We start from the raw sequence: 23,717 nt of genomic DNA, 5'->3' as shown, positions 1-23,717 counted from the left end.
GGTGGAATTTATCATTTATTTCTTCGTCACACACTTAGGATCACTTACTTTGTGCAGGCATTAGCTAGGGATTGCAGAGAAAGAAATATAAAGAAGAACAAAATATATTCTTGTGGGGTTTAATATTTAAGACAGACCTGTCATCAAATCTTTAGTGAACATATATCAAAAGCTACAATGTCTGATAAGTCAGAAATATTATCATAAACTTATTTTTAAACAGAATGGTAACGACATTTTCAAACAATATGCTTGATATGATTTACTTCAACCTCCCGACAACTTATCAGAAAATCCTTCTAAGTTTAAAGCAATGAGCGCAATTGTCAATGTTGGAAAAAAAAACACAAGAAATACACTACAGAGTGTCCAAAAGGCTTGAAAACACAAAGTACTGTATTTCTTTTATCTTTTAAAAACAAGGTTGACAATTGGATTCATTTCTTCAATTTAGAAGTACTTTACCTGAACAGGTATCTGAAAGTTGAAGGAAAACATATTGAATCTATCTTTTTGAAAAATGTAACTAAAATTCTGTTTAACAATAAATTTAACCCATGATTCCTGATTTTTCCGGCACCCCATAGAATAGAAACAGGTGACCATTGAAGGGAGATTAGTTCTGCCTGAAGGAAGCACAGTTTTCCCAGAGGAGGTAACATTTGATCTGAGTCTGGAAAAGTGAGTAAAAGTTTTTAGCTGGACAGTTTAATGGAAGGATGAGGTGAGTAGTCTTCTTGGAAGCCACTGACTGGTCCTCCCAGAAGACTCTTCCTTTTTGGGTGAGACTCAGCCTGCTCTTTGCTCAGCTGCCAGCAGGATGCTGGGTGGCAGTCCTGCATGGCAGGGCCTGGGGCTGTTCACAGCCTGGAACTCGTTCATGAAAAAAGGCCTTGCCAGTCTTTCTGCTTTGCAGGCTCAGGGGCTAGGCCATTTCTTCCTACTTACTCATGCTGATGCAGGGACACCAGAGAAGGGGGAGGGCACTTTGGAAGTCTGACACTTTGTGACATCTGCTCATTAAGAAATCTTGAGTAGTTTTTTTCCTAATAACTAGCTTGAACACGGATCACAGCTGGAGGGAACCATAGTGATTATTATATGAACAGCCTTATTTTGGAGGTGAGGAAACCAAGGGTGAAATAGTTTCCATAAGGTCACTCACCTTAGGTAATGGTGTTAGCCCAGACTACCATAAAGACAGTCTCTCAGGCTTCTTCCAACTCATAGGTTCTTCGAAAAGTAGGGGGCAAAATTCATGTGTCTTATGCATCATTGTTGTTGTTCAGTCGATCAGTTGTGTCCGACTCTTTGTGACTGCATGGACTGCAGCATGCAAGGCTACCCTGTCCTTCACTATCTCCTGGAATTTGCTCAAACTCATGTCCATTGAATCGGTGATGTTATCCAACCATCTCATCCTTATGCATTAATAGTTATCAATCAATCAATCCGCCTCTTAATCATCCCAGCGATTATGTAATGACTGAGTCCTGGTGATGCCTACCACTGGGCTTTCTACATGATAGAATCAAAAGAACCAGAAGCCAGGCTCTTTCTTTACCCCTGAGTAACATGCATTAGCTGAGTAGAAAAGAATCCTTTAGACACAGTGAGAGTAACAAAGTGCTCTTTGTACTAAAAAAAAATAATGACTAGTGGAAGCTGGTGTGGGCTGGAGGTTTTTGGAAAGGAAGCCTGAGAGGAACAAGAGAGCTGAGAAAGACATGAAAAGGATTACCAGAGGGAAGGGGAAAGGCAGGATCTGGGTGGAGAGCTGTGGGCAGCATCTTGGAAAACTCTCGAGTGCCTGTTTACATACAAGATTGCACTTACTCCTACATTCCCAGGCTCCCTGCTTCAACTCACAGCACTTCTCATCTTCCAGGGTTGGTAGGTGATCTTCACCCTTTGTTCATCCAGGATAAATCAGTGGCAATATTCAAGGGTGAGACGCCAGCTCCACTTTGGCTGCCACATTATTTTTCGTTTGAGGGTTGTCCTGGTCTGTCCTGGTAAATTGGACTTGTTCTCTCTCACCAACTAATCCTGCAACAGGGATGAAAGCATGCTTCAAGGTGCCCAGGCCCCCCATCCTATTTCCACACAGCCCTGAGCAAACCAGCAGGGCCCCTAAGCTGCTCAGAGCTGCTGTGACTCTGGTGCCCAGAGCAGAGGCCCACGCTAAGACAGTGCTGGGCAGTGTGAGGGGTCCACCCCAGCTCCCGGCACCACCCAGGATGGCATCTCATGTCAGCTGTTCAAAATCTACCAAGACACGGGTGGATATGAAAGCTACCCAGGCAGGCCCCAGCAGCCAGCAAGCTGACTTGCTGGGTGTGGAAAATGTGGAACTAGCAAATGACTCAGCAAATGACTGGGTGTGGAAAAAGTGGAACTAGAAGGATAAAGGGAGAAGGAAATGGCAACCCACTCCAGTACTCTTGCCTAGAGAATCCTGTGGATGGAGGAACCTGGTGGGCTGCTGTCCACAGGGTCGCACAGAGTCGGACACCACTGAAGTAACTTAGCATGCATGCATGCACTGGAGAAGGAAATGGCAGCCCACTCCTGTGTTCTTGCCTGGAGAATCCCAGGGACAGAGGAGCCTGGTGGGCTGCCGTCTGTGGGGTCGCACAGAGCCGGACACAACTGAAGCGACTTAGCCGCAGCAGCAGCAGAAAGATAAGAAATTTCAGGACTGTCCTCGTGAGTCTATTTTAAACTAAGCAGAACTCCAGGCAGCCATGGCAGGGGCAGCATGATGTGTGTGTAAGATCACACGCCGGCACAATGAAATGTGAGGAATGAGAGGTACCAGATAACCTAAGATGTACCTGCAGTGTCAGGCTGCGGGCCCTTGGGTTTCCCTGACAACAGTGACAGAGTGTGGGGGTACTGGTCCTGGTGGGGTTGCTCTGTGCCGTACAACAGAGAGCCTTGGGGTTGCCTTCCTTCAAGGAGCAGCCTGTCCACAAATGTTCAGGTGGGGCTGGATGTATGCCTAGAACCTTCCAGACCCAATCAACCCAGAAGGCAGCAGAGCCTGCAGTGAAGCCCAGGGGAGAGAGAACACGGGGCGTCACGTTACAATGCAGATCCCTGGATCTTCCTTTAGAGACTAATTCAGCTACTCTGGAGTGATTCTGACACAGGCCCCAGACCAAACAGGCAAGCTCTGCTGAGAGCTTCGGGTCCGCTGCCAGTCAAGAGGAGTAAAACAACCCCTCTTCACCTAGGGGCTAGCTCAATTACTTTTTCTGTCCTCAGTCAGAATAATACCCTGTCCTGCAACCTGGTTAGCTCATGTCGGAGAAAACCGGGAGAAGCTGACAAGGGCTACCTCCTGGGGCCCTCCCCTCCCGACATGGCCCCTCGCCCCTCGGCTGGGTGGGAGAGAACACACCCCAACACGGGCAGTCTATCTGTGGATTCCCAGAGCTCCACACAGCGCTGCCCCAGCAGAGGGGCGGATAAAATCCAGCGCTCGCTGCTTACCCCGTGTTCAGGGCTCCAAAGTGAAAGCCGCTATGGACTCTGAGAGCGGCATCTTTTGACGACATCGGAGTACCCCTCAGTGTGAGAACCGAGAGATCCCTGCGCTCCTCCTGGCTCTCTGAGAAGCTGGGGCAGAGCTCGTAGGCTGGAGGCTCTTCGTGGGGAGGCTTCTGTCTCCAGAGGGCCTTTCTCTCTCCTGGGCCTTCCGGAAGGCCCCGGCCTGTCCTCCGTGCCTTAAGACTGTGGATACGCGCGCTCAACGCTCTCGGAGACCCAGAGCCAGGCCTCCTGATCTGCGTGTGCGCTCCCCCACCTCCTCACCCCGCAGGGCCCGGCGGGTCCCTGCTTCTCAGGGTGACCCTTGGCCAGTTCTCCTTGGGGTCCGGGACACAGCCCCTGCGGCCCCAGCCCCCAGGTCCAGAGTGGATCCAGCTGCCCCCGCCTCCACCCCAACCCCGAGCGCTCCCAGCCGGGCCGACTTCCCCGCAGAGGCCGGGGGCGGTGCGGTTCGGGGTGACGGGACCGCAAGTGGGGGCGGGTGCCTGAGAGTGTGCGAGCAGTTCAGGTTCAGAAGGGAGATCTCCGGTGATAACCCAGGCCCTGGATGGCTGAGCTCGACAGGAAACCTCGAGCTAGGAGACAGCTGTGGGCCCGGGGTGGAGCTGCTGCTCCCAGTAACCGCACCGAGAGGGTGAGCGCCCAGAGCCCACCCTGGCCTCGTGGGGAAGGACCTTAAGGTCCCCTACACACACACACACACACACACACACACACACACACACACACACACACACGCGCGCGCACGTGGGGAAGGACCTTAAGGTCCCCTACACACACACACACACACACACACACACACACACACACACACACGCGCGCGCGCGCGCGCGCGCGCACGCACGCAGTCCAGAACTCCTCTTCCTCTGGGCAGGGGTCTTCTTCATGAATTCGGCTGGTAACCTTAGGCTGGGGTAGGGCACACCTGGGCTTTGGGTGTGGCTGGAGGGAAGAGCCCAGCCTCCGAAGGCACTTGGTGGGCTCAGGGCCCACCCCTGGCACAGCTGGGTGGCCAGGGCCCAGGGGTAAGTGAGCACGACCACCTCAGGAGAAGCCCCAGATCCTGCCACTGCTTCTTTCCATCTCCTTTCCAGGACGGACCCCAGATAGGGGACTGTGAACTTGGCCTCATGAAGGCTCAGGCTTCCCTCTAAAATCTCAGAGAATTTACCCTGCCCGGTAAAGTATGTATAACTTCAAGTCAAAATAGCATTTCCTCCCACCAGTCTGGGAGAAGCTAAGCTTGGTAGGCGGGCCTTGTCCTGTGACTTGCCCCCAGCCTGCCAGCAAGTATCCAAAGGAGCCCAGCACAGGGCCCTCGCAGTGGGCCAAGCACAGCCCCAGGCTTAGGGCGCGCCTTGGCTGGAGGGGCTATCAGTCGAGCAGAGACATACAGAGGTTGTTGCTGTGGGTGCTGTGCAAGCCGGGAAAAGGTAGCCTCAAGTGCCTGGAGTCAGTAGGAGCCTTCCAAGAGGGCAGATGAGGGCTTCAAAGAGGGCCTCTCTGGCTCCCTTCTGTCTGATGGTCTCCCTTGGGTTATTCTGGCAGCGCAGCTCCTGATGCCTCGAAATCCGCTTGGCTTCTTGGGTGCCTGACTCCTAGGGGGCCGTGGCATGAGGGGAGCAAGGCAGTGGGTCAGAGCTGCTTTCACCTGCTGGGCTGGTGCTCCTGTCAAGGATGGGGCAAGGAGGAACTTGAGTGAAAGTATGTCTTTTCTGCAGTACTGAATAACAATAACAGCAACTATGATTGTGCTGCGGACTTCCCTGGTGGCTCAGAGGGTAAAGCGTCTGCCTGCAATGCGGGAGATGCATTGGGTTTGATGCCTGGTCGGGAAGATCCCCTGGGGAAGGAAATGACACCCCACTCCAGTACTCTTGCCTGGAAAATCCCATGGAGAGAGGAGCCTGGTAGGCTACAGTGTATGGGGTCACAAAGAGTTGGACACGACTGAGCGACTTCACTTTCACTTATGATTGTGCTATCCATCAGGAGTAATTGTTTTTGTGTTTATGCACAAAGGTATTAAAATTTCCCAAAATACCATTAGGGTGAACATTTCTGTATATTTGAATTACTTCCAAATCCCAGTAAGTCACCACCAGAAATGTATTGCGCAAAAGTCAGGTTCAAGGTGCTTTGCTAGATGGACAAGTCTGTATCCCTCCCTTCACTTTCTGCTTGCCTAGAACTGTGCTGCGCAAACATGGACTTGTTTAAGGGTTTTGTTTTTGTCCTTTGTTTTTGTCGGGTTAACATTATAAATGTAATATACTATCACAAAGTTTCAAAGAACCCAAAATGTGCGAAGTAGAAAATAAGTAAAATTTTCCCAAACTCTCCCTCGACTCCCTCCTCTCCAGAGTTACTGTGAATAATGTATTTTGTGTATGCAGCAACCCAAATATATAGGTAGGTAGGTAGATAGATAGATAGGTATAGATACTTTCTTATTGTGGTAAATTATAAGTCATATAAAGTTACCATTTAACCATTTTTTAAGAGTACTAGTCAGTGGTATGAAGTACATTCACAATGTTATGTAACCATCACCACTATCTGTTTCTAGAATTTTTTTTTTACTGTCATAAATTTTTAATTTTTTAAAATTACAGACTTAACAGTAAAATAATTAACAATACACTATTTTTGGTGTGTGGTTCTATGAGCTGTAAGATTTGGATAGATTCACATAACCACGATCACAAACATGATACAGAACAATTTCTCTCCCCAACTCCCACATGTATATTAGAGTTTTATATATTCAGGACTCAATCCTCTTTTATACGTGTGATTCAAAAATATTTTCTCCTGGTCAGTGGCTTCTTCTCAGACAGAGAGTATACTTAACAAATTCTGTACAAAACTTGTACACCAAAAAGGATAAGCCATGTTTACAGAAGCTGAAGAGTCTTACATGGAGAGATTTATCATAATCATGAATGTTTCCAGAACTTGTTCATCATCCCAAACATAAACCATCCAGATAAGTTTTTATGTATAAGTACACATGTGCAAGCTGGGCTTCCAAGGTGGTTCACCGATAAAGAATCTGCTTGCAATGCAGGAGACGCCAGGGCCGAGGGTCAGATCCCTGGGTCGGGAAGATCCCCTAGAGGAGGAAATGACAACACATTCCAGTATTCTTGCCTGGAGAGTCCCATGGACAGAGGAGCCTGGCAGGCTAAGTGCAGGGGTTTGCAAAGAGCTGGACACGACTGAGTCACTGATCATGCACACATACACATGCAGGCTATGTAATATGCCTTTTCTTGTTCATGCACAAGTATTGTATACATCATTCCAGAGTTTGCTTTTTAACCTAAATATCTTGAAGATCTTTCCATAGCAGCACATATAGAGCTATCTGTTGTGTTTGTTTATTTGAACTGCTTTACATAAATATACCAAAATTTATTTATCTGGTTTCCAGTTGGTGGACATTTACATTGTTTGTCTTCTTCTACCTCTTTTTGTTTTGCTCCTGCAGATAATGATGTAATAAATATCAATAAATGTAAAAATGTGCTTATATCTCTGCATACAGTGAGGGTTTATCTGCAGACTAACAGAATAAATGAAAGTCTCAAAGAAATGGCAAAATCCTGCCTGGAATTTTTACATGAGGGTTTTGTTCTAGAGTGGATTTCTTTCAAATGGGGCTAATGTTCAAGAGCACGCTGTGAGGGCTGTGGGCTGTGTGAAAGACCAAAGGCCTGGCAAGACCTGGCCTCTCCTCCAGCTTCCTCCTGGCCTCTCTCCTGGCTCTGTGGCATGCACAGCATGGGGCCTTAGGTCACTTCACCTCCCTGACCTTCAGACTCTATCTGCAAAGTGGAGCAAGTAAGATCTGTCCAGCTTACAGCTCATGGGGTTGCAAAAGGGTCGGATATGACTTAGTGACTAAACAATAGCAATAAAATATGTAGATATATATACATATATACATAGATACTGCTCTTTCTGTGTGTGTGTATATATATAAATATATACATGTGTATATATAACTTGTTTATAACTGCCTGGCACAGAGTAAGTGCTGTCCACTAAAATGAGAGACTTGTCTGCTGGCCTTGAGGGGCCACTGGGAAGGTGTAATAAATGGAAAGAGCTGAAATGTGGGTTCTGCTTACCAAGGGAGGTCACGATCTGTGCTTTACCCCCAGAGCACGGATGAGCATGACTGCCGTCTCCCTTGGCTGTCCCCAGCATCCCGTGCGTCTCTCTCACCTCCCTGCTCAACTGTGAAGCTACTTATTTGTGTTTCTGCTTGCTCCTCACTGCCTAGCACATGCCTGCAGCTTCTCCTAATAACAGTGGCCTATCATGGTGTTTTGAGTACCTACTATGTGTCAGGAACTGTGCTAGGTTCTTGCTTACATGCAATATGCTCCCTCCTTACAATTTTCTCAGAAGGTAGAAATTATGCCAGCTGCCCACCTCCAATACACTCACATTCTGAGGTACTGGGAGTTAGGACATATGAATTTTGAGGGGACACAATTCAGCCCTTAACAGAAAAGTTGGTCCAATGGTTAAGAGTCCACCTGCCAATGCAGGGGACATTTTTTCAGTCTCTGGTTCCGGAAGATTTCATATACCGCAGGGCAACTAAGCCCGAGCCCATGAGCCACATCTGCTGAAGCGTGTGTGCCTTAAAGCCTGTGCTCTGCGACAAGAGAAGCCATTGCAGCGAGGAGCCTGCACCCCACAGCTGGCCCCGCTCACCACCAGAGAAAGCCCACAGAGCGACGGAGACCAGCACAGCCACAACAGCTAAGCAGATAGAATTACACGGTACCACCTGTCAAGGTGATTAGGATGTTCTCAAATGGATCAGCCTCTCTAGGCACTGGCCAGTGTGGGTGCTGGCCTCACATCTGATAGCAGGTCAGGTGTATCTATTAACACTGTAAGCCTTTCAGCCTTCTGCCTCCTCAAAGAAAGAAGGCCATTTGTGAAGTTAATATCACCTACTAACATGGATCCTCTGAAAAAGAAGTTCTCCAAAGCCTGGTGAGGCTCCTTTCTCCCGGTCCCTGAAGACCAGTAAGTCGTCCAAGGGCAATGCCAACTGGTAGTTAGGACTCTGGACCACACGGTATCTGGATTATGGATTCAGATAGATCTAGGTTTAACCCTGGCTCTAGACCGCAGGCAAGTTATTAAACATCTCTGAGTCTCAGTTTCCCCAGCTGTATAGTCATAGCTGCTCTAAGGATCAAACCTGAAAACTCACATGTGCTTCCTAGCACAAAATGAATCTTCAACTAGTGGTTATAACTATCATCCTGTGAGTCTAGTCTAGATTTTCCCTGCTGCAGTGAAAGTTAGTTGTTCAATCAAAGAGCCACTCCCCTGAGGGGGAGGTCTGGATGCCTAAGGTGCTGCGGTGGACGGGCTGGGCATCACTCCCAGCATAGGCACCCATCACTGCTGCCTTCCTGAACACACACGACTTCCTGTTTTCTAAATTCTTAGCCTGCAATGTCATCACCAGTTGCCTCTGAGTCTGGAGGTGCAGCTGGGCAGCAGCCAGACCCTGAGCTCAAGGTTGGAGCGGCAAAAGGAGTTCAGGAGGCTTGGAAGCTGTCTCCTCCTACCTGAATTGGAGGCTATTAGAATCAACACCATCAGGTCCTGCGTACTGAGAGCTCACCAGCCCATCTCACTTACCTCACACTCCCTGGGAGGTGGCTGTGATTACTGGTTAAGCAGCAGGGCCAGGATTCGGACTCAAGTTGTCTGCCTTCTGAGGGTTTGTTCTTGCTGTGATGTTAAAGTGCTTCTTATTAAGGGGGAGACAAGCTGGACATGGGTGGGATTTTACAGTCCCTATAGATGTGGGAGAATTTGTGTTCTCTGTGCTTTTGGAAGCAGATCTAGGACCAAAGCTATTTTTTTAAAGCTCTGAAAATTTGAGCTCTCCACCAGTAATTGATGGGTGGTGAGCTTTCTGTCACCTGAGATATTCAAGCAGAGGCCGGGGGTATCAGAGAAGAAATTCTTTTAAAAGGTGGGAAGCTCTCTGGAAGAGAGAAACTCCAGAAGCATCCAGATAGAGTGGAGAGACTTCGCATCAGATAAAACTTGGGAACTCTTTAGCTGAGTGATCTTTCTGAGACTCAATTTCCTCATCTGAACAGAAGCGGCATCATTCTTCCCATATCATACAGAGTTGTTCTGAGGATTAAACCAGATAACTCAAGGGCAAAGAGTTCTCTAAGCTGAACACAGTGCAGATGTAAGTTAGCCTGTTATCATTTGGTGAAGCCAAGAGTTCTCAGGATGTCCACCCACTATTGAGCTCCTGCTGTATACCAGGCATTTTCCATATACGCACTGTGTGCTTTTATCCTCATATACACTGAAAGGGGCGTCGCTCCATCTTGAGCTGGGGAAACTGCCCAGGTTTTGTCCCTAACCTTGGCATGAAGGAGTGGGAAGCCCAGGTCTACTCCTGCTGCTGCTTGTACCTTCAGAGCCTCTATCATGGTGGAGAAGGTCACCTGAGACCCAGGACTCAGCATGTGCCACCAGACAGGGCACTTCCCCACACACTGGTGTAATTTCATTTGCATAACTCCCCTGTGAAGTCAGTCTTAATAAACCCCTTTTGCAGAGAGAGGAATTGAAGCTCAGCATGGTTAAGAAAGTTGTCCCAAACCACAAAGCTGGTAAGAAGCAGATTCAGAATTTAAATCTTAGGCTTTCTGGCTCTAAGGCTCATGTTCTTTCCTCTTCTTAAGTGGCCTGGTATGTGCTAGGTGAGGAGGGGAAATAAGCAAGTGAAACCAAAATGCATCATCTGTGCTTTCCAGGCCATGTGGGGAGGGAGACACCATGCGAAAAGTTAGCAAGCTGCTGTGACTAAGTGTCAATAGCCAGCAAACAGTAAGAGCTGTGAATTCAGAGGTGGGTGAAAGTTCTGTGTCCTGCAACCAAAGGGGAGGTGCATCTTAGGCAGAGAGGTTAGACAAGCAGCCGGGACCAGGGACTCAGTGTCCCATCCAGCTTGGCTCTAACCTGCAGGTGTCCTCAGGAAAAGTACTCTACTCCTCTGGTCTCAGTTTATCGGTCTGTGAATTGGATCTAGTAATAGCCCCTTGCTCACCTTCTGGGCTCTCATGAGAATCAAACTTGATCATGTACAGGAAGTCATTTTAAAAGTACATGTTGGGATTCAAATGGGAAGTATCCTTACTAATTGGATGTGATGGAGTTTGACAGACACCCTGCTCCTAAAAAGGATTTGCTGGAGGGGGAGATGGGCATCAGTGTGTGTCTGCAGATTTGGGCGACAGCAGGACCAGGTTGATAAGTCCTGTTCCGTCTGTTTGTGGAAGCTCATAGTCTGCCTGGGAGACAGACAAACAACATAATTCAAATACCTCTCATCCAGAGAAACCAGACTCTAGTGCCTCCAGGCTGCCTTTTGGGGACCCAGAATCTTTCTGTTAATGGTCAGTGCCATGAAACTTCCTAACTCTGGGCCTTTATGAAGATGACAAATGGGTGTATAGAGATGGGTGGGCTCACTTTCACTAAGACAACTCATACCATTTTTAGATGCAACATGTGGAGAGACACACTTTGACACACCTCTCTGCTTTAGGTGCACCTCACCTTTGGTTTCAGGACACAGAGCTTTTGCCTAGCTCTGAATTCACAGCTCTTATCATTTGCTGGCTTTTGAAACTTAGTCACAGCAGCTTGTGAACATTTCACATTGCCTCTCCCTCCCCAACAAGGCCTGGCTTCCCCTGGAGCCTCCAGGCATCTGATCATGCAGGAGCCTACAAATAAGCAAAGAGTTGATTTGGAGTCTTTATTTTGTTGTCATTGTTGATTGGGGCCTTAAGTACTGCAATTCAGGAGATGCAGATTCAGGTAACCCTGAAAGAGTGTTCCGAGGAAGAGAAAGAATCGGGTTTATGAAGACAAAAAGCCACCAAACTGTTAAGAGTTGCCTGCTGAGAACTGTGGTTGGCTCTAACATGAGGTGGAAAATATTTGTCCTTAAGGAATCACAAGTTGTTTTAGAGTGTGGGTTCCATAAGTAGATAGGTCGTCATGAGTTATTTTAAGGTAAGGATCTAGTAAGTATCTTGAATTTCTGGCAGGTGTTCTGGGTGACATCACTGGGTCAAAAGATCAGATTCCATCCAGGCTGAGATGTTCATAAGTCATACTTTCTTAATGGTTTCCTGGCTCAGTTTTAGAGACACTCATGCAAGTTTTATTTTCATTTCATGCCTGCCACCTGGCAGGAGGGCTCCAGGTTATCATGCTGTTGGCCCACTTCTCCAGTGCCTACCTGATAAACGACAGTATGACGGCAAAGGGAGGCTAGGAAACACCTAGAATCCAGGCTCCCAGTTCAGGCGGGCCCTGACCACCTGGACCTACACTGTTTGTGATGGAGACTGGAGTGGGCATGCGGGCAGGCAGTCTCACGGTGGTGAACAGCCGCAGGTCCCAGACTGGGTCCCCTTCACTCCCTGTGTTCTGATCCCGGATCCATGGCAGGAGGCACTTGGATGTGCAGGGTCAGCTCTTCTGAAGCGCCAGCCTTCTTTTCTGCCAGGTTGTGTTATGCCCTGGAGCAACTGGAATCACCTAAATAATTGCTCTGTTTCAGCCTGACCACCTTGGGTGAGGACTGGTCCCTGGAGCACCTGTAGGACAACGGCAACCTGTCAGTATTCAGATGGGTTCCAGTCCAGCTGGGCTTCTGTTCCCATATTTGCCATGTGTCTGCCCAGAAGTGGGGGTCCAGAGAGGCTGGGTCTGTGCCCTGGGATTGGGTCACCTGTTGGACCTGGATACAGTGGAATGGGGTTGGGAACTGGGAAGACTCGTCCTAACTTTGCAGATTTGCTGAGTCTGCCTTGTGCAGGGGATCACAGAGCGGTTTGTGGAGGCCCGGATTGGAGGGGAAGGATCACGGGGTCAGATTCCACCCCCAGCTTTCACTCTGCAGCTCAGCTGGGAGCTCTGCTCTTTTGCTTTGCAAATAGGGTGAGATTCTTTTTCGCCAGGTCACTATCACGTCCTGGCCTGTGCGAGGAGCATACTGGGCTCTAGGAGGTTCCGTCCTCATTTTCTGCTAGGAAGGCAGCACCTCCTCAGAGTGCATCCTCCCACCGTGCTCTTTGGTCACCTGGTGTTGCCTCATACGGTCTACCTGTGCAGTTGTGAACACCCAGAAGTTAGGCAGATCGGTGTCCCTAATCCTGTCTGCTTTAAAAGTTCTTGACATGATTTGACCCTTTCTCCCTCAAACAAATATATTGGTGGTGATTTGGGGAAAAAAATAATCATGGTGATAACAATAGCTGATATACGGAGCACTTATTATTAATACATGCCAGGCATTAATTATCTTATTGAGATAATTAAGCCTCACCATCACCTAATGAGACAGTTAATATTATCCTGTTTTATGGGTGAGGAAACTGAGGCTTAGAGAAGTTCAATAACACACAGTTGAGAAGTACACAAAAATTACAGTGCATATAAAAGGCTGAGGCTTTGCCTTTGCTTTTTGTCTCTTTTTGGCAGTGAATTTATATTGTTGTAGGACAAGCTGTATTGCTGAGAAGGGCTGGGCCTGAGGGACACTGTCGCTCTGAAGCTCGGCTCTGCTGCGCACTGGCCCAGTCCCCACCCCAGACAATCAAATGAGAACTGGGCTCAGAGTGGACCCCAGGCCGATCCTAACATGTGACCAGGGCTGAGAATGAGAACCCTTAATCAGTATCTGGGTACTTGTGCAAATTCTGGGGTTCTCTTGGGTGCTGTGGATCTGGGGCAGAGGATGGGAAGTGTGAAATAAAACAGGTTCTCCTGCTGTTTAGGAAAACAGCCACCATATAAACCCATTAAATACCTCTCTTAGGGACTGAATATGGTGGGGACAGAAACAAGATGCTCAGGGAAAGAGGAAAATGGGTCTCTCTCTTGGGGATGGGGAGGCAGGGAAGAAGCCAGAACCTCGGAGTGTCTATGGCTCCTGTCTTTGAGTTGTCATCTTGGAAAGCTGCCTGCTGTCCAAGGGAAGCCCCTCCAACCTGGGTGTGGCCTCAAGAGCTAAGACACGAGCCCTAAAAGAGCAGGGACTCAGAAGACCCTACTCAAATGTGAGACATGTTATCCTTATGGAAGAAATTTACAAAAACACCTACCAGTACCTTCTCTCATTTGATTCTCACCACACCCTTAAGGTAGACAGGATGACCCACCATTTTACAGGTGGAGAAACAGGCCCAGAGAGGTGAGGTGACTTGCCCAAAACCATACAGCTACTTAGTGGCAGAGGAAAGACTATTGATAGAACCCACCTGATACCCAATCCAGGGTTCTTTCTATTTCAATATCCCCTGACATCAAGCAGATGCCCAATAAATATTTAATTAACCACACAACTGAATTAGGCCCTGGGTACCTTCAAGGAACTTTCTGGATTATCACTGCCTTCATCAGTCGCATTCCTTCTCCCATGGGCATAGCTGGACTAGACAGAGGGAAGTTTCCACCCTGGGGTGTATGTGGCGATTAATATCCTTTTTTGACCAAACCACACACAGCACATTTGTCTTTGGTCATAAAATCATGCTGCTGTTCAAAAAGAAAGAAAAAAAAGAAATCTGTTCCTATTACTTATCTCTGGGGAGGGGCCAAATCCTCTCCCCCACTGCACTGGCTCTGCACAACACCAAGAAATATTTCTCCTTATTTGTTCTAAATTTACTGCCCAGTAACTTTTCTGCTCTCATTTTATGTGACAGGCAACTGAGCGATTTTCTCCCAACCCTTTTTCTGAATCTCAACCACCCAAATAAATCTCCACTGACACCCTTCCAGTCCTAAAAGGAAAAAAAATTACCCCAGCTAGGGTGGAGTGGCCACCAAACACGGCCTTTGCTGGGGGCTGGGTTGTCTCCCATAGGCCTTCAGTGTGTGTGGTGTGTGTGTGTGATCAGTCGTGTCTGAATCTTTGCGACTCCATGAACTGTAGCCGGCCAGGCTCCTCTGTCCATGGGGCTTTCCAGGCAAGAATCCTGGAGTGGCCTTCAGATCCCCTGCCTTCGGTCAGCAGCGGCTTCCGGCACCACCTCAGGGCCAGAGGTCAGGCCAACCTTGCATAGGAGGCCTGGTATCTTCCGTGAAAATTCCATATATCTAGTCTGTGCTCCGATGTTGGGGGTGAAGGAAGAGGCAAGAATGCAGAAAATGCAGCCACTGTTGTCCAGCACTTACATCCCAGAGGGGGGGAATTTCATAACCCAACACACTGTGTCTGTAGCGTGCTCTGTAGAGGCAGCCTCCTTCAGCACAGGGAACTCTCACTAGGGGCTGTGACGGCGGGACTGAGTCCCACTCCGGCAGGTGAGTACTTGCAACCGCAGGCAGATAGAGGAACCGACTTAGTAAAGGCAGGCAGGTAGGGCAGGAGGGACAGTGTGGGGAGACCGTGTGCGGGGGCTGGACCTGAGCTAAGTCGGGGCTAGACTTTACTCAGACAGAAAACGGTTTCTGAGCAAGGACTATGGGAAGTTTACAAAGAAATCAGTGCCTGGGGCGGGCGTGGGGGTGGAGGGTCCTGAGTTAGGGAAGTAGTCAAAGGGTTGAGAACAGAGGATTCAAGAGGGCTGGGGGTGGGGACTCGGGTGCAGCCTTGAATCACCTGCTCCGGGGCTTGTGGCAGAAGGCAAAACGTTGCTCCTGCAAGAGGGAGGGCAGGGCTCGGCCCAGGAGGTCGGGGGTGGGGTGGGGAGGGGTGGTGGGGAGATACACCATCTGGGCTCACCTGGCCTGCCTCTTACTTGCTGAGTGCTCCTGACTAAATCCGGAGTTCTCCCTGCTTCTGTGTCCACGTGGTGCTGTTGGGAGGAACTGACGAGCTATTACATCAAATCGGTGTCTAGCACGAAGTAAACACTAAAGAAATGTTATAGTTTTCACCCTGGTCAGCAGAAGAGGCAGCTGAAATAGGGTAAACAACTTGCCCCAAGTCACAGAACTAATAACAAGGAGGAGGCCTTCAAGGGCACGTTATCCGCTCCCTTAGTCCCGAGGTAGTCCTGCAGGCGGCCATGAGAGGGCGCCCTCGGCCCGGGAGAGACTGCGGCCGCGGGCCTGCGGCTTCCGTGAGAGCAGGCAGGGGAGGAGTTAGACGCCTGCTACACCCCGTTTTACACTTGAGTTGCTATACCCGGCAGGAAGAACAGTCTAGGCTAAATCCGTGTCTCCTCTCACAGGGTAGTGAGCTTTCAAAAAATGCTGTTTACTGTACTTCCTTCCCCAACCCCATTGTACTTTAGTTTGCATAGCACATACTCTGGGGGGCCCCCTGGCAATGTGGGGTGGCTTCCAGATTACGTGGTTCACATGGGGCTCGCACCTCTCTGGGCTCGCACGCTGGGAGCAGCACCACTTGTTTTCATGCGCAGTGTGCACAAGGGACAATTTCACCTCCCCCACTTAGTTTTTACCTCCTTCCTGTCTTCCAGGCTTTGTGGCCCTGCCGCGTGCCATGTCCCCTGCTGGGGCAGGCTAGGTTTCCCCAGAGGCTGGTCCAAGGCGGGAGAGAGGTTGTGGTCAAATGGGGTATGGAGAATGCATCCGGCCCTCATCATGATTTCCTTGACCTGTCACGGTACCCGCGCCCCGCCGGCCCCCCAACCAGACATGTTCCTTCACCTGGACCTGGCTAATCAATCTCATCTCTTGACACAGCGGCACAGAGCTTTGGCCTGCTCGATCCGAAACTCTGCTACCTGTTGGATGGGATCCTCTTCATCTATGGCGTTATTGTCACTGCCCTGTTTCTGAGAGCGAAGGTTGGTGCCACTGGCCTCTGGGGGGAGGGCAGGGGCTCCCCAAAAACTCGGTGGATGTCCAGAGGGCCTTGGTCTTGGAAAGTCTCAAGCATGAGTGGTTGGTATCCACGGGCAAAGCAGAGATCAACCAAGCGTGCACACTGGGTGGGCTGGAGAGGTGGGGGGTGGTGTTTCGCTTAGCAGGACAAGAGTGGGAGGATGAGTGTACACTGGTGCTGGAGTCTTAGTGAGGAGTCATACAGATGTGTGAACATTTAGGCGTCTCAAGGCAGAGGTTCTGCCAGGAAAGGGGGTTATGCTTCAGTGAAGAGCAGGGAGGTGGGAGCCTGCAGTCTCTTTCCAGACCCTGCTGTCCAACTGCAGACCCAGGCTTGGCTAGCCTTTTCTCTTCAAACCCGGTTTTCATCCGCACGTGGGAAGGTTAACCCAGAGCATGGGTTTTCACCGAGGGCCCTGCAGGTCCTGCCAGGGGCTGGGGCGGGGGGTGGGGGTGGCCGTGGCGTGGGCAAAGGGAGACGAAGCCTCGGTCCTCAGGACACAGTGCCACATGGAAAGCACCCGGCCGCAGGGGTCAAGATAGGAGATGACACCTCTTAACTAGTTCTCCGAATCCCTGGGAGGAAGGGGCCGAGGGGAAAACCCGGAGCGCAGTGGGCGCGGCCCGTGAGGCAGGCGCTTCTGCGCATGCGCGAGGGCAGGGGCCTGGGAGCGGAAACCAGGGCGGGCGCCGGGGCACCTGCGGTGACTGCGCTTGACCCCTGCGAGGAGAAAGGACAGCTGGGCTCAGAAATGAAGCTTTCAGGCCCCGGGGTCTCGCAGGGGCCCAGCCCCAGCAGACAGGGCGCACGCGTTTGCAGTGGAGAAGCGGAGCGAGGCTGCCCGCGCAAAAAGTAAAGCCCTTTTTCTCCTCTTCCCCATCCAGTTCAGCAGGAGTGCCGACGCCCCCGCCTACCAGCAGGGCCAGAACCCGGTCTACAACGTAAGTCCGCCTCTTCCGGAGAGCCTAGCCTAGAAGGTGCACGCCTCTCCTGGGACGTGGGGGAACAGCGGCCAGGCGCTCGGCTGTGGGTCTGGTCCGCGGCCATTAGCCCTGCAGGTTGTTTTAACCTCTCTGGGACTCAGTTTCCTAACTCGTAAAACGGGGATAGTCACCATGCCTGCTTCGTGGAGGTGCTGGGAGGATGCCGCTCCCTAGCGATGTGCTGCGCGGCGGGCGCCCCCTTAGTGCGGTGCCTGCTCCAAGCGAGGCCCCGCCCGGCAGCGGTTTCAAGGACCAGAGGCATGGGGGTGGAAAAGGAAAGTATGGATTTTCCCTGCGGTGGAGAAGCGATTTCACTGCCTCCGTGCAGTGGGGCTTTGATCGAATAGATCATGCACCTACCCCCCCGCCCCCTCCCCCCCACCCCAACCCCCCCCACCCCCGCCCCAGTAATATGTTCTCTGAGAGGCTTTCCGAGATGATCGTAGCCGATGGATCCCCTGGTCCCTGCTCCTTTGTGAGCCGCCACTCTTAAAGAACTCCCTGGCCTACCGGCCCCATCCTCCTGAGCTTTCCTTTCTCATCTCTGACTCATCTCTGCATCTTCTAGGAGCTGAATGTCGGCCGAAGAGAGGAGTATGCAGTCCTGGATAGGAGAGGGGGCTTCGACCCTGAGATGGGGGGGAAACCGGTAAGGCCTTTTTGTGTTTGCGTGTGTGAGTGTGTGTGCGGGCTCAGCCAGGCAGTTAGAGGAGGGCTCCTTGGGGCCAGCACGCTCTTCACCATGCTGGACCTTGCGGTGTGAGAGGCCTGGCCAGGCGGCTGTTGGCCGCTGCCCAGGGCGCCTTTGCATCACACAGGCCTTCACAGCATGAATGTGGCAACGCTGATTCCAGGCTCTCAGCAGCTCTGCCTTTTCAGCTGTAGACTCCACACCCTGTGGGAAAAGGAGCAGCTGGAGGAGGCCCCGAGGAGGGGTCTTAAGAGCAGAGCTCAGCTTGGGTGTGAGAGCGTGTCTGTGTGCATGAGGGAGCATGAGGCCATGAAGGCCCTGGGGCGGCTGAGCGGGACTGCAGGAGCCCAGGGGGGACACGGCTGAGGAGGAGCCCACAGCTGTGGGGAAGGGGCGGAGGGAAGGAGCCTCAGCTCTCCTGGCCTGGATTCCTGTTTCTCCCATGCTAACTTCTTCCCCTTCTCTCTCTCCCAGCAGAGGAAGAAGAACCCCCACGAAGTTGTGTACAATGTGAGTAGAGGAGGTGGCATATTTTTTCCTTGGAAATTTGGGGGGTAGGGCTGGAGAAGGGCTCTGGACAAAGGTTTGGCTCCTTGCCCTGTGGTCTTTGCCTGACTTGACTGTCACTTCCTGGGGCCGAATTACACCTCACCTGCTTGCTGCCTGCAGTGGCTGCTTGTAGGAAGGCCCCTTGGCCTGCTTTCCCTCTCTCGGCCCCTGTGCCTGCAGCTGGAGTTCCCGGGTCAGCCTGGTTGGGACCCGGCAGGGACAGTGAGGTCAGGCTGGGCAAGCCCCTGGGAGGGACTCCTGTTCCTAAGATCCACAGTAGTCCCTGAGTTTCACCTCTTGTTGAAAACCTCCCCATTCTGGGTGTTGATCAGTGTGTGGGGGACCAGTGCAGGGGGTAGCCTACTGTAAAGAGAGCTACTTCTTCCTATGGTGTTGGCTATGTAAAGAGACAACGTGCTGAAATAAATAATTCTGGGGCCTTCGAGTGAGCTCTTGCATTGTCCAACATGTGTGCCCTTTGGCTAGAAGTCCACATTTTATCTCAGGTTCTAACCTGAGCTTCTCAGCTCAATGCAAAGGGCTGGCTTTCAAAGGTTTCCAAAGGAAAAGGGTGGAGTTGGAGCTGATTGTTGGAGCCTTGAATATAGAACCCCCCCACCTTGGGAATCTAGAGGTTCCCTTTTGCAGGGGAGTCCATAGTTTTCTACATTGGTTGGTAAAACCAGTGTCTCATGCCCTCTTTTTCAGGAGCTAAGAAAAGACAAGATGGCCGAGGCCTACAGTGAGATCGGGATGAAAAGTGACGTGAGTGTTGCTCTTTCTTTGTTCCCCAGGCTTGGGTGGTGTGGGGGATGTTCCAGAGAGTCCCATCCCTTCCTCCTGTCACCTGCAAAAGCCCATGGGATGGCCACCAGAGGCAATGGTTAATCCAGCTGTGTCATCTCTTGATAGAATGTAAGGTTCTCAGAAAGGACTGATGCTCTTTAGGATTAAAAACCAAGTTAAATTCTAAAGTGGCATATGCTTTGCAAGAAAAGGTAAAATCTGTCACACTAATAATAATCGTGATTAATGTGTGTCAAAGCGTGTTCAGCACTTGGGATGGTGGGCCCCTTGTTCACACACGATTAAGGACGTCCAGATGGCGAGAGCAGAGCACTGAGCCTTCTAAGTCTGGTCCCTGTGTAGCTGCACATGCAGCATGCCCACACTGCTGGCCTGGCTCCTGCTTTCCAGGCAGATGGCCTCATTTAACTCCCACAATAACCTGGAGAGACATGTGTGCTCTTTCAGGCACATGGTTCAGTAACTCACCCAGGGTCACGAAGCTGGTGCTAGGGAGCCAGAATCGGAACAGACTCCACAGCTGGAGCTTATACCCATGACATACGTGCTGTTCCCAATGAGTATAAATGACTAGATAAAATTTTTTTTTAATTTATTTCATTCACATATAGTTGATTTACAGTGTTGTGTTAATTAAAGTGATTCAGTGATTATATACATTCTGTTTCATATTCTTTTCCATTACGGTTTATCACAGGATATTGAATATAGTTCCCTGTACTATGTAGTAGGACCCTTATAATTTATCCATTTTATCAGTAATAGTTTGCATCTGCTAATCCCAAACTCCCAATCTATCCTTCCCCCTACCCTCTTGGCAACCATAAGTCTGCTCTATAAGTCTGTGAGTCTGTTTTGTAAATAAATTCATTTGTATAATCTTTTTAGATTCCATATGTAAGTAATATCATATGGTTTTTGTCTTTCTCTGGCTTACTTTGATGATAATCTCTGGGTCCATCCATTTGCTGCATATGGCATTTTTTCTTTCTTTTTTTATGGCCAAGTAATAGTCTGTCATATATATGTGCCATATCTTCTTTATCCATTCATCTTTTGATGAACATTAAGGTTGCTTCCCTGTTTTGCCTATTGTAAACAGTGCCACAGTGAACATTGGGGTGCATGTATCCTTTTGAATTGTAGTTTTCTAAGATCATATGGTAATCCAACTTTTAGTTTTTTGAGGAACCTCCATAGTGACTTCCCTAGTTAGCCAAGAATTTTGAGAGCTGCAGGGAGGCCCGATTATTCCAAGCAGTGGGCAGTGTGGCCAGCACCCATGCAGCCCAGATCCAAGAATCTGATGAGGGTCTGCGTCGGGCAGAGCAAACCTGGGCCTCATCAGAACCCGGCTTCACCTTACTCTGCGGAGGCCAAGGTCTAACCAGTGACCTGAGGGCCTTTCTCTCCCTGGGCAGGGCTTCTGGCTAGGAGATGGTCAGCTCTGACTATCTGGGGCCCTCCGAGTAGGACCCTTGAGCAGGAAGGCCGCTGCCAACTGTCTGACTTTCTAGCCTTTTCTTGTCTCACTCCCACAGAACCAGCGGCGAAGAGGCAAGGGGCAGGACGGTCTTTACCAGGTAAGTGCCGCTGGCGGTGCCTCTGGTCTGCACTGCCGGCCCTGCTTCCCAGGACGGCGCCGTCTAACCAGGACCACGCTCAGGCCCCCTTGTGTTTCTTGTTGGCAGTGCCAGCTCTTCAACAGCTGAACTTGGCAAGCCAAGGGCACCCATTCGGGCCTGTCGTGACTGCTCTGCCAGTCAGTCCCTGAGGCAGGGTTGGGATTCAGCCTTTCAAGCACATCACTTGACTCGAAGGAGGTGGCGAGGGGAGCCCTGGGGGAACAGAGAAAGGCAGACAGGTGGCAGCTGCCCAGAGGCTGTGTGGTCTTGAGTAAAGGACACCGAACAAGTCATTTCCTGCCTCTTTCTCCACTGCTCTGGGCCCTTGCAGAGGCCTTACCCTGCCTTATCCTCACACCTAGTAGGGTGGGTGAGAAGACTGAAGTAAACCAACCAAGAAAAATAACTTTAAAAAAGAAAATGTTATTGCAGTCGGGTGCTTCGTTTCTGCAAATTGGTGTGAATTGTGTACCCTGAGCACAGCCAGCTTCTCTAAAACACAGAGCCCTCAGCTGTGGCCTCAGGGACAGTTCCCGGGCTGCTGAGCGTGGGGGCAGGGCATGGGCCAGCTTGCAGCAGATGCCTTTTGGCCTCCAGGTAGGCTCACGCCCACACAGGACTTCTGACCTCCTCTTCCTTTCTCATTTGTTTTTCCCAGGGACTCAGCAAGGCCACCAAGGACACCTATGACGCCCTCCACATGCAAGCCCTGCCCCCTCGCTAACAGCTGCTGGAGTTTCAGCACTCACAGGCCAGACCTGTAGATGGCCAGATTGTCAAAGATACAGGATAAAGCATTTATAACCCAGTTCACTCATATTTCTCCACCACCCAAGTATTTCTCTTTATGAGTGGGATGCTTCAAGTTGTAACATTTGGTCATACCCAATTCCAAACTCACACAGAATTTTGTCCTTGGACGCTGGGAGAGAGTGCATCCCCGTGCCCTTCCCTGAGGAGTCCACTGTGAACGCACCTTGTTCTCAGGTCTTCTGGTTTCCTGGAGACTGTAGGCAGGCCCTGCTCCCTGCAGCTCCAGGTTCTTAACTGGGAGCCGGGCCCCCTCCTTCTCAAACATAACTGAATTCAGGGTGTGTTTTGTAAAGTCCCCAGAGAAACCACAAATGTTAGTGCCTGTCCTAATAGTCTGTATCGTCCTGTCAGCTTTTGAGTAGCTTTGCTGCTGCTGTAAATTTGGCTTCAGTTCTTACTGTGCCCCCTAATTTCAAGGTAGCTGGTGATTGGGCCAGGAAGGGGGCAGAGGGGAAGGTGGGAGTAGGTGGCAGTTGGTATTGGTAGATGAGGGGTGGGAGCAGGGGAGCCGGAGGCCTGGGGAGGGGTGTGAAGGAGCCCTCCTGCAATCAAGTGTGCATTCCCCGTGATAGAACCTGTATGCCAGGCCCTCTTTTGGGACCGAGAGATGAACAAGCCTAGCCTTGCCCTCAAGGAGCCCATGCTCTCACAGGGAAGTGAGCTGTGAAGAGTCTGGGATGAAAGAACAGAGCGGTGTCATTGCAGATGTTGAACAGGTGAGCTGGCAGCGAGAGAAGCAAGACCACGTTCTTTGCAGCCACTTGCTCACCTCATGGAATGAGACAAACCCATCTCATCAAATGGGCAAGGCCTTGAAGGACGACTTGGTATAGCTCGAACCTAGAAAGATCCCAAAGGACAGTGGCATCACAAAAAGAGCCTCAGCTGACGTGTTAGAACAGAGCTGTGTAATAAAAGGGCACATGGTGATGGATGGAAAACCCACTCTGCTTGGTCTTAATTTATACTGGTTTGCTAGAGCCTTACTCTTTTGCATAATAAATAACTTTAGTGAAAATGCTTTACTGTAAGCTTCATTTAGACAGTCAAGCCTATAATGGTCATTTAGTCATCAAGGAATCAGCCTGCTGCCCCTGCAGTGGGGGCAGAACTGCTGATTCTTGGGAGAGAACAGGATGGTTCCCTGGAACATGCAGGAAAGCAGGATGCAGCCAGTGGCCAGCCCAGGCTGTGCCTGGGGCAACACGGTGGGCACGGCCTGTGGGAGGTGGTAGGAGAGAGCCCTAGGTGCAGGGCTCACCGCATGGCGTAGCTTGTGTGCAGGTGAGAGAATGGGAGAGGCGCCAGCCGAGGATCCAGGCGTCGAGAGAGAGTGCTGTTAGCAGGGGGTGTTGGGGGTTATGAGCAGCCGCCAATGCCACAGCACACAACCTGTCTGTAAGGTATGGGGAAGGGACAAAAAAACATTTTGGGGGTCAGATTCTGCCCCCAAAAGTGACCCTGTCCCCAGCAGTATTTTGTCTTAACTGTAGTGGCTGTTTATAAGGCCCTATCTCAATAAGCCTTCCCAGATGGCTCAGTGGTAATCTGCCTGCCAATGCAGGAGACAATGGAAGATGCCGTGGAGAATAAAATGGCAATCCACTCCCTCCAGTATTCTTGCCCGGGAAATCCCATGGACAGAGGGAGCCTGTGTGCCATAGCCCATGGGGTCTCAGGAGTTGGACATGACATAGCAACTAAAAGAACTCATGAAGCCACCAATTAATATTGGGTAGATTTTGAAATAAAAAAAGACATTGAAATGCAAGGCCATGGCTATTAAAAGCCCCTGAGCATTTGGGATT

General features: G+C 50.4%; 1 protein-coding gene across 2 annotated transcripts in view; it reads left to right on the top strand.

The window, feature by feature from the left end:
- CD247 (CD247 molecule) overlaps window positions 1–22,927 on the top strand; it is an 83,451-nt gene extending 60,524 nt beyond the window's left edge. The window contains exons 2-8 of one of the 2 annotated variants that reach the window (XM_043878741.1): window positions 16,300–16,403; window positions 17,326–17,382; window positions 17,993–18,073; window positions 18,593–18,625; window positions 19,373–19,429; window positions 21,013–21,054; window positions 21,755–22,927. In XM_043878741.1, the coding sequence (XP_043734676.1) occupies window positions 16,300–16,403; window positions 17,326–17,382; window positions 17,993–18,073; window positions 18,593–18,625; window positions 19,373–19,429; window positions 21,013–21,054; window positions 21,755–21,820 (440 nt within the window). In that variant the 3' untranslated portion in view covers window positions 21,821–22,927. Of the gene's footprint in view, window positions 1–16,299; window positions 16,404–17,325; window positions 17,383–17,992; window positions 18,074–18,589; window positions 18,626–19,372; window positions 19,430–21,012; window positions 21,055–21,754 lie in introns of both variants that reach the window. The other variant, XM_043878740.1, reaches the window with a different exon arrangement.
- The last annotated feature ends 790 nt before the right edge of the window (window positions 22,928–23,717 follow it).

The sequence above is a fragment of the Cervus elaphus genome, chromosome 20 (genome assembly GCF_910594005.1).
Source record: "Cervus elaphus chromosome 20, mCerEla1.1, whole genome shotgun sequence".
Classification (NCBI taxonomy): domain Eukaryota; kingdom Metazoa; phylum Chordata; class Mammalia; order Artiodactyla; family Cervidae; genus Cervus; species Cervus elaphus.
The sequence above is the reverse complement of the archived record's forward strand: the minus strand, read 5'-3'. Positions and strand labels throughout refer to the sequence as shown.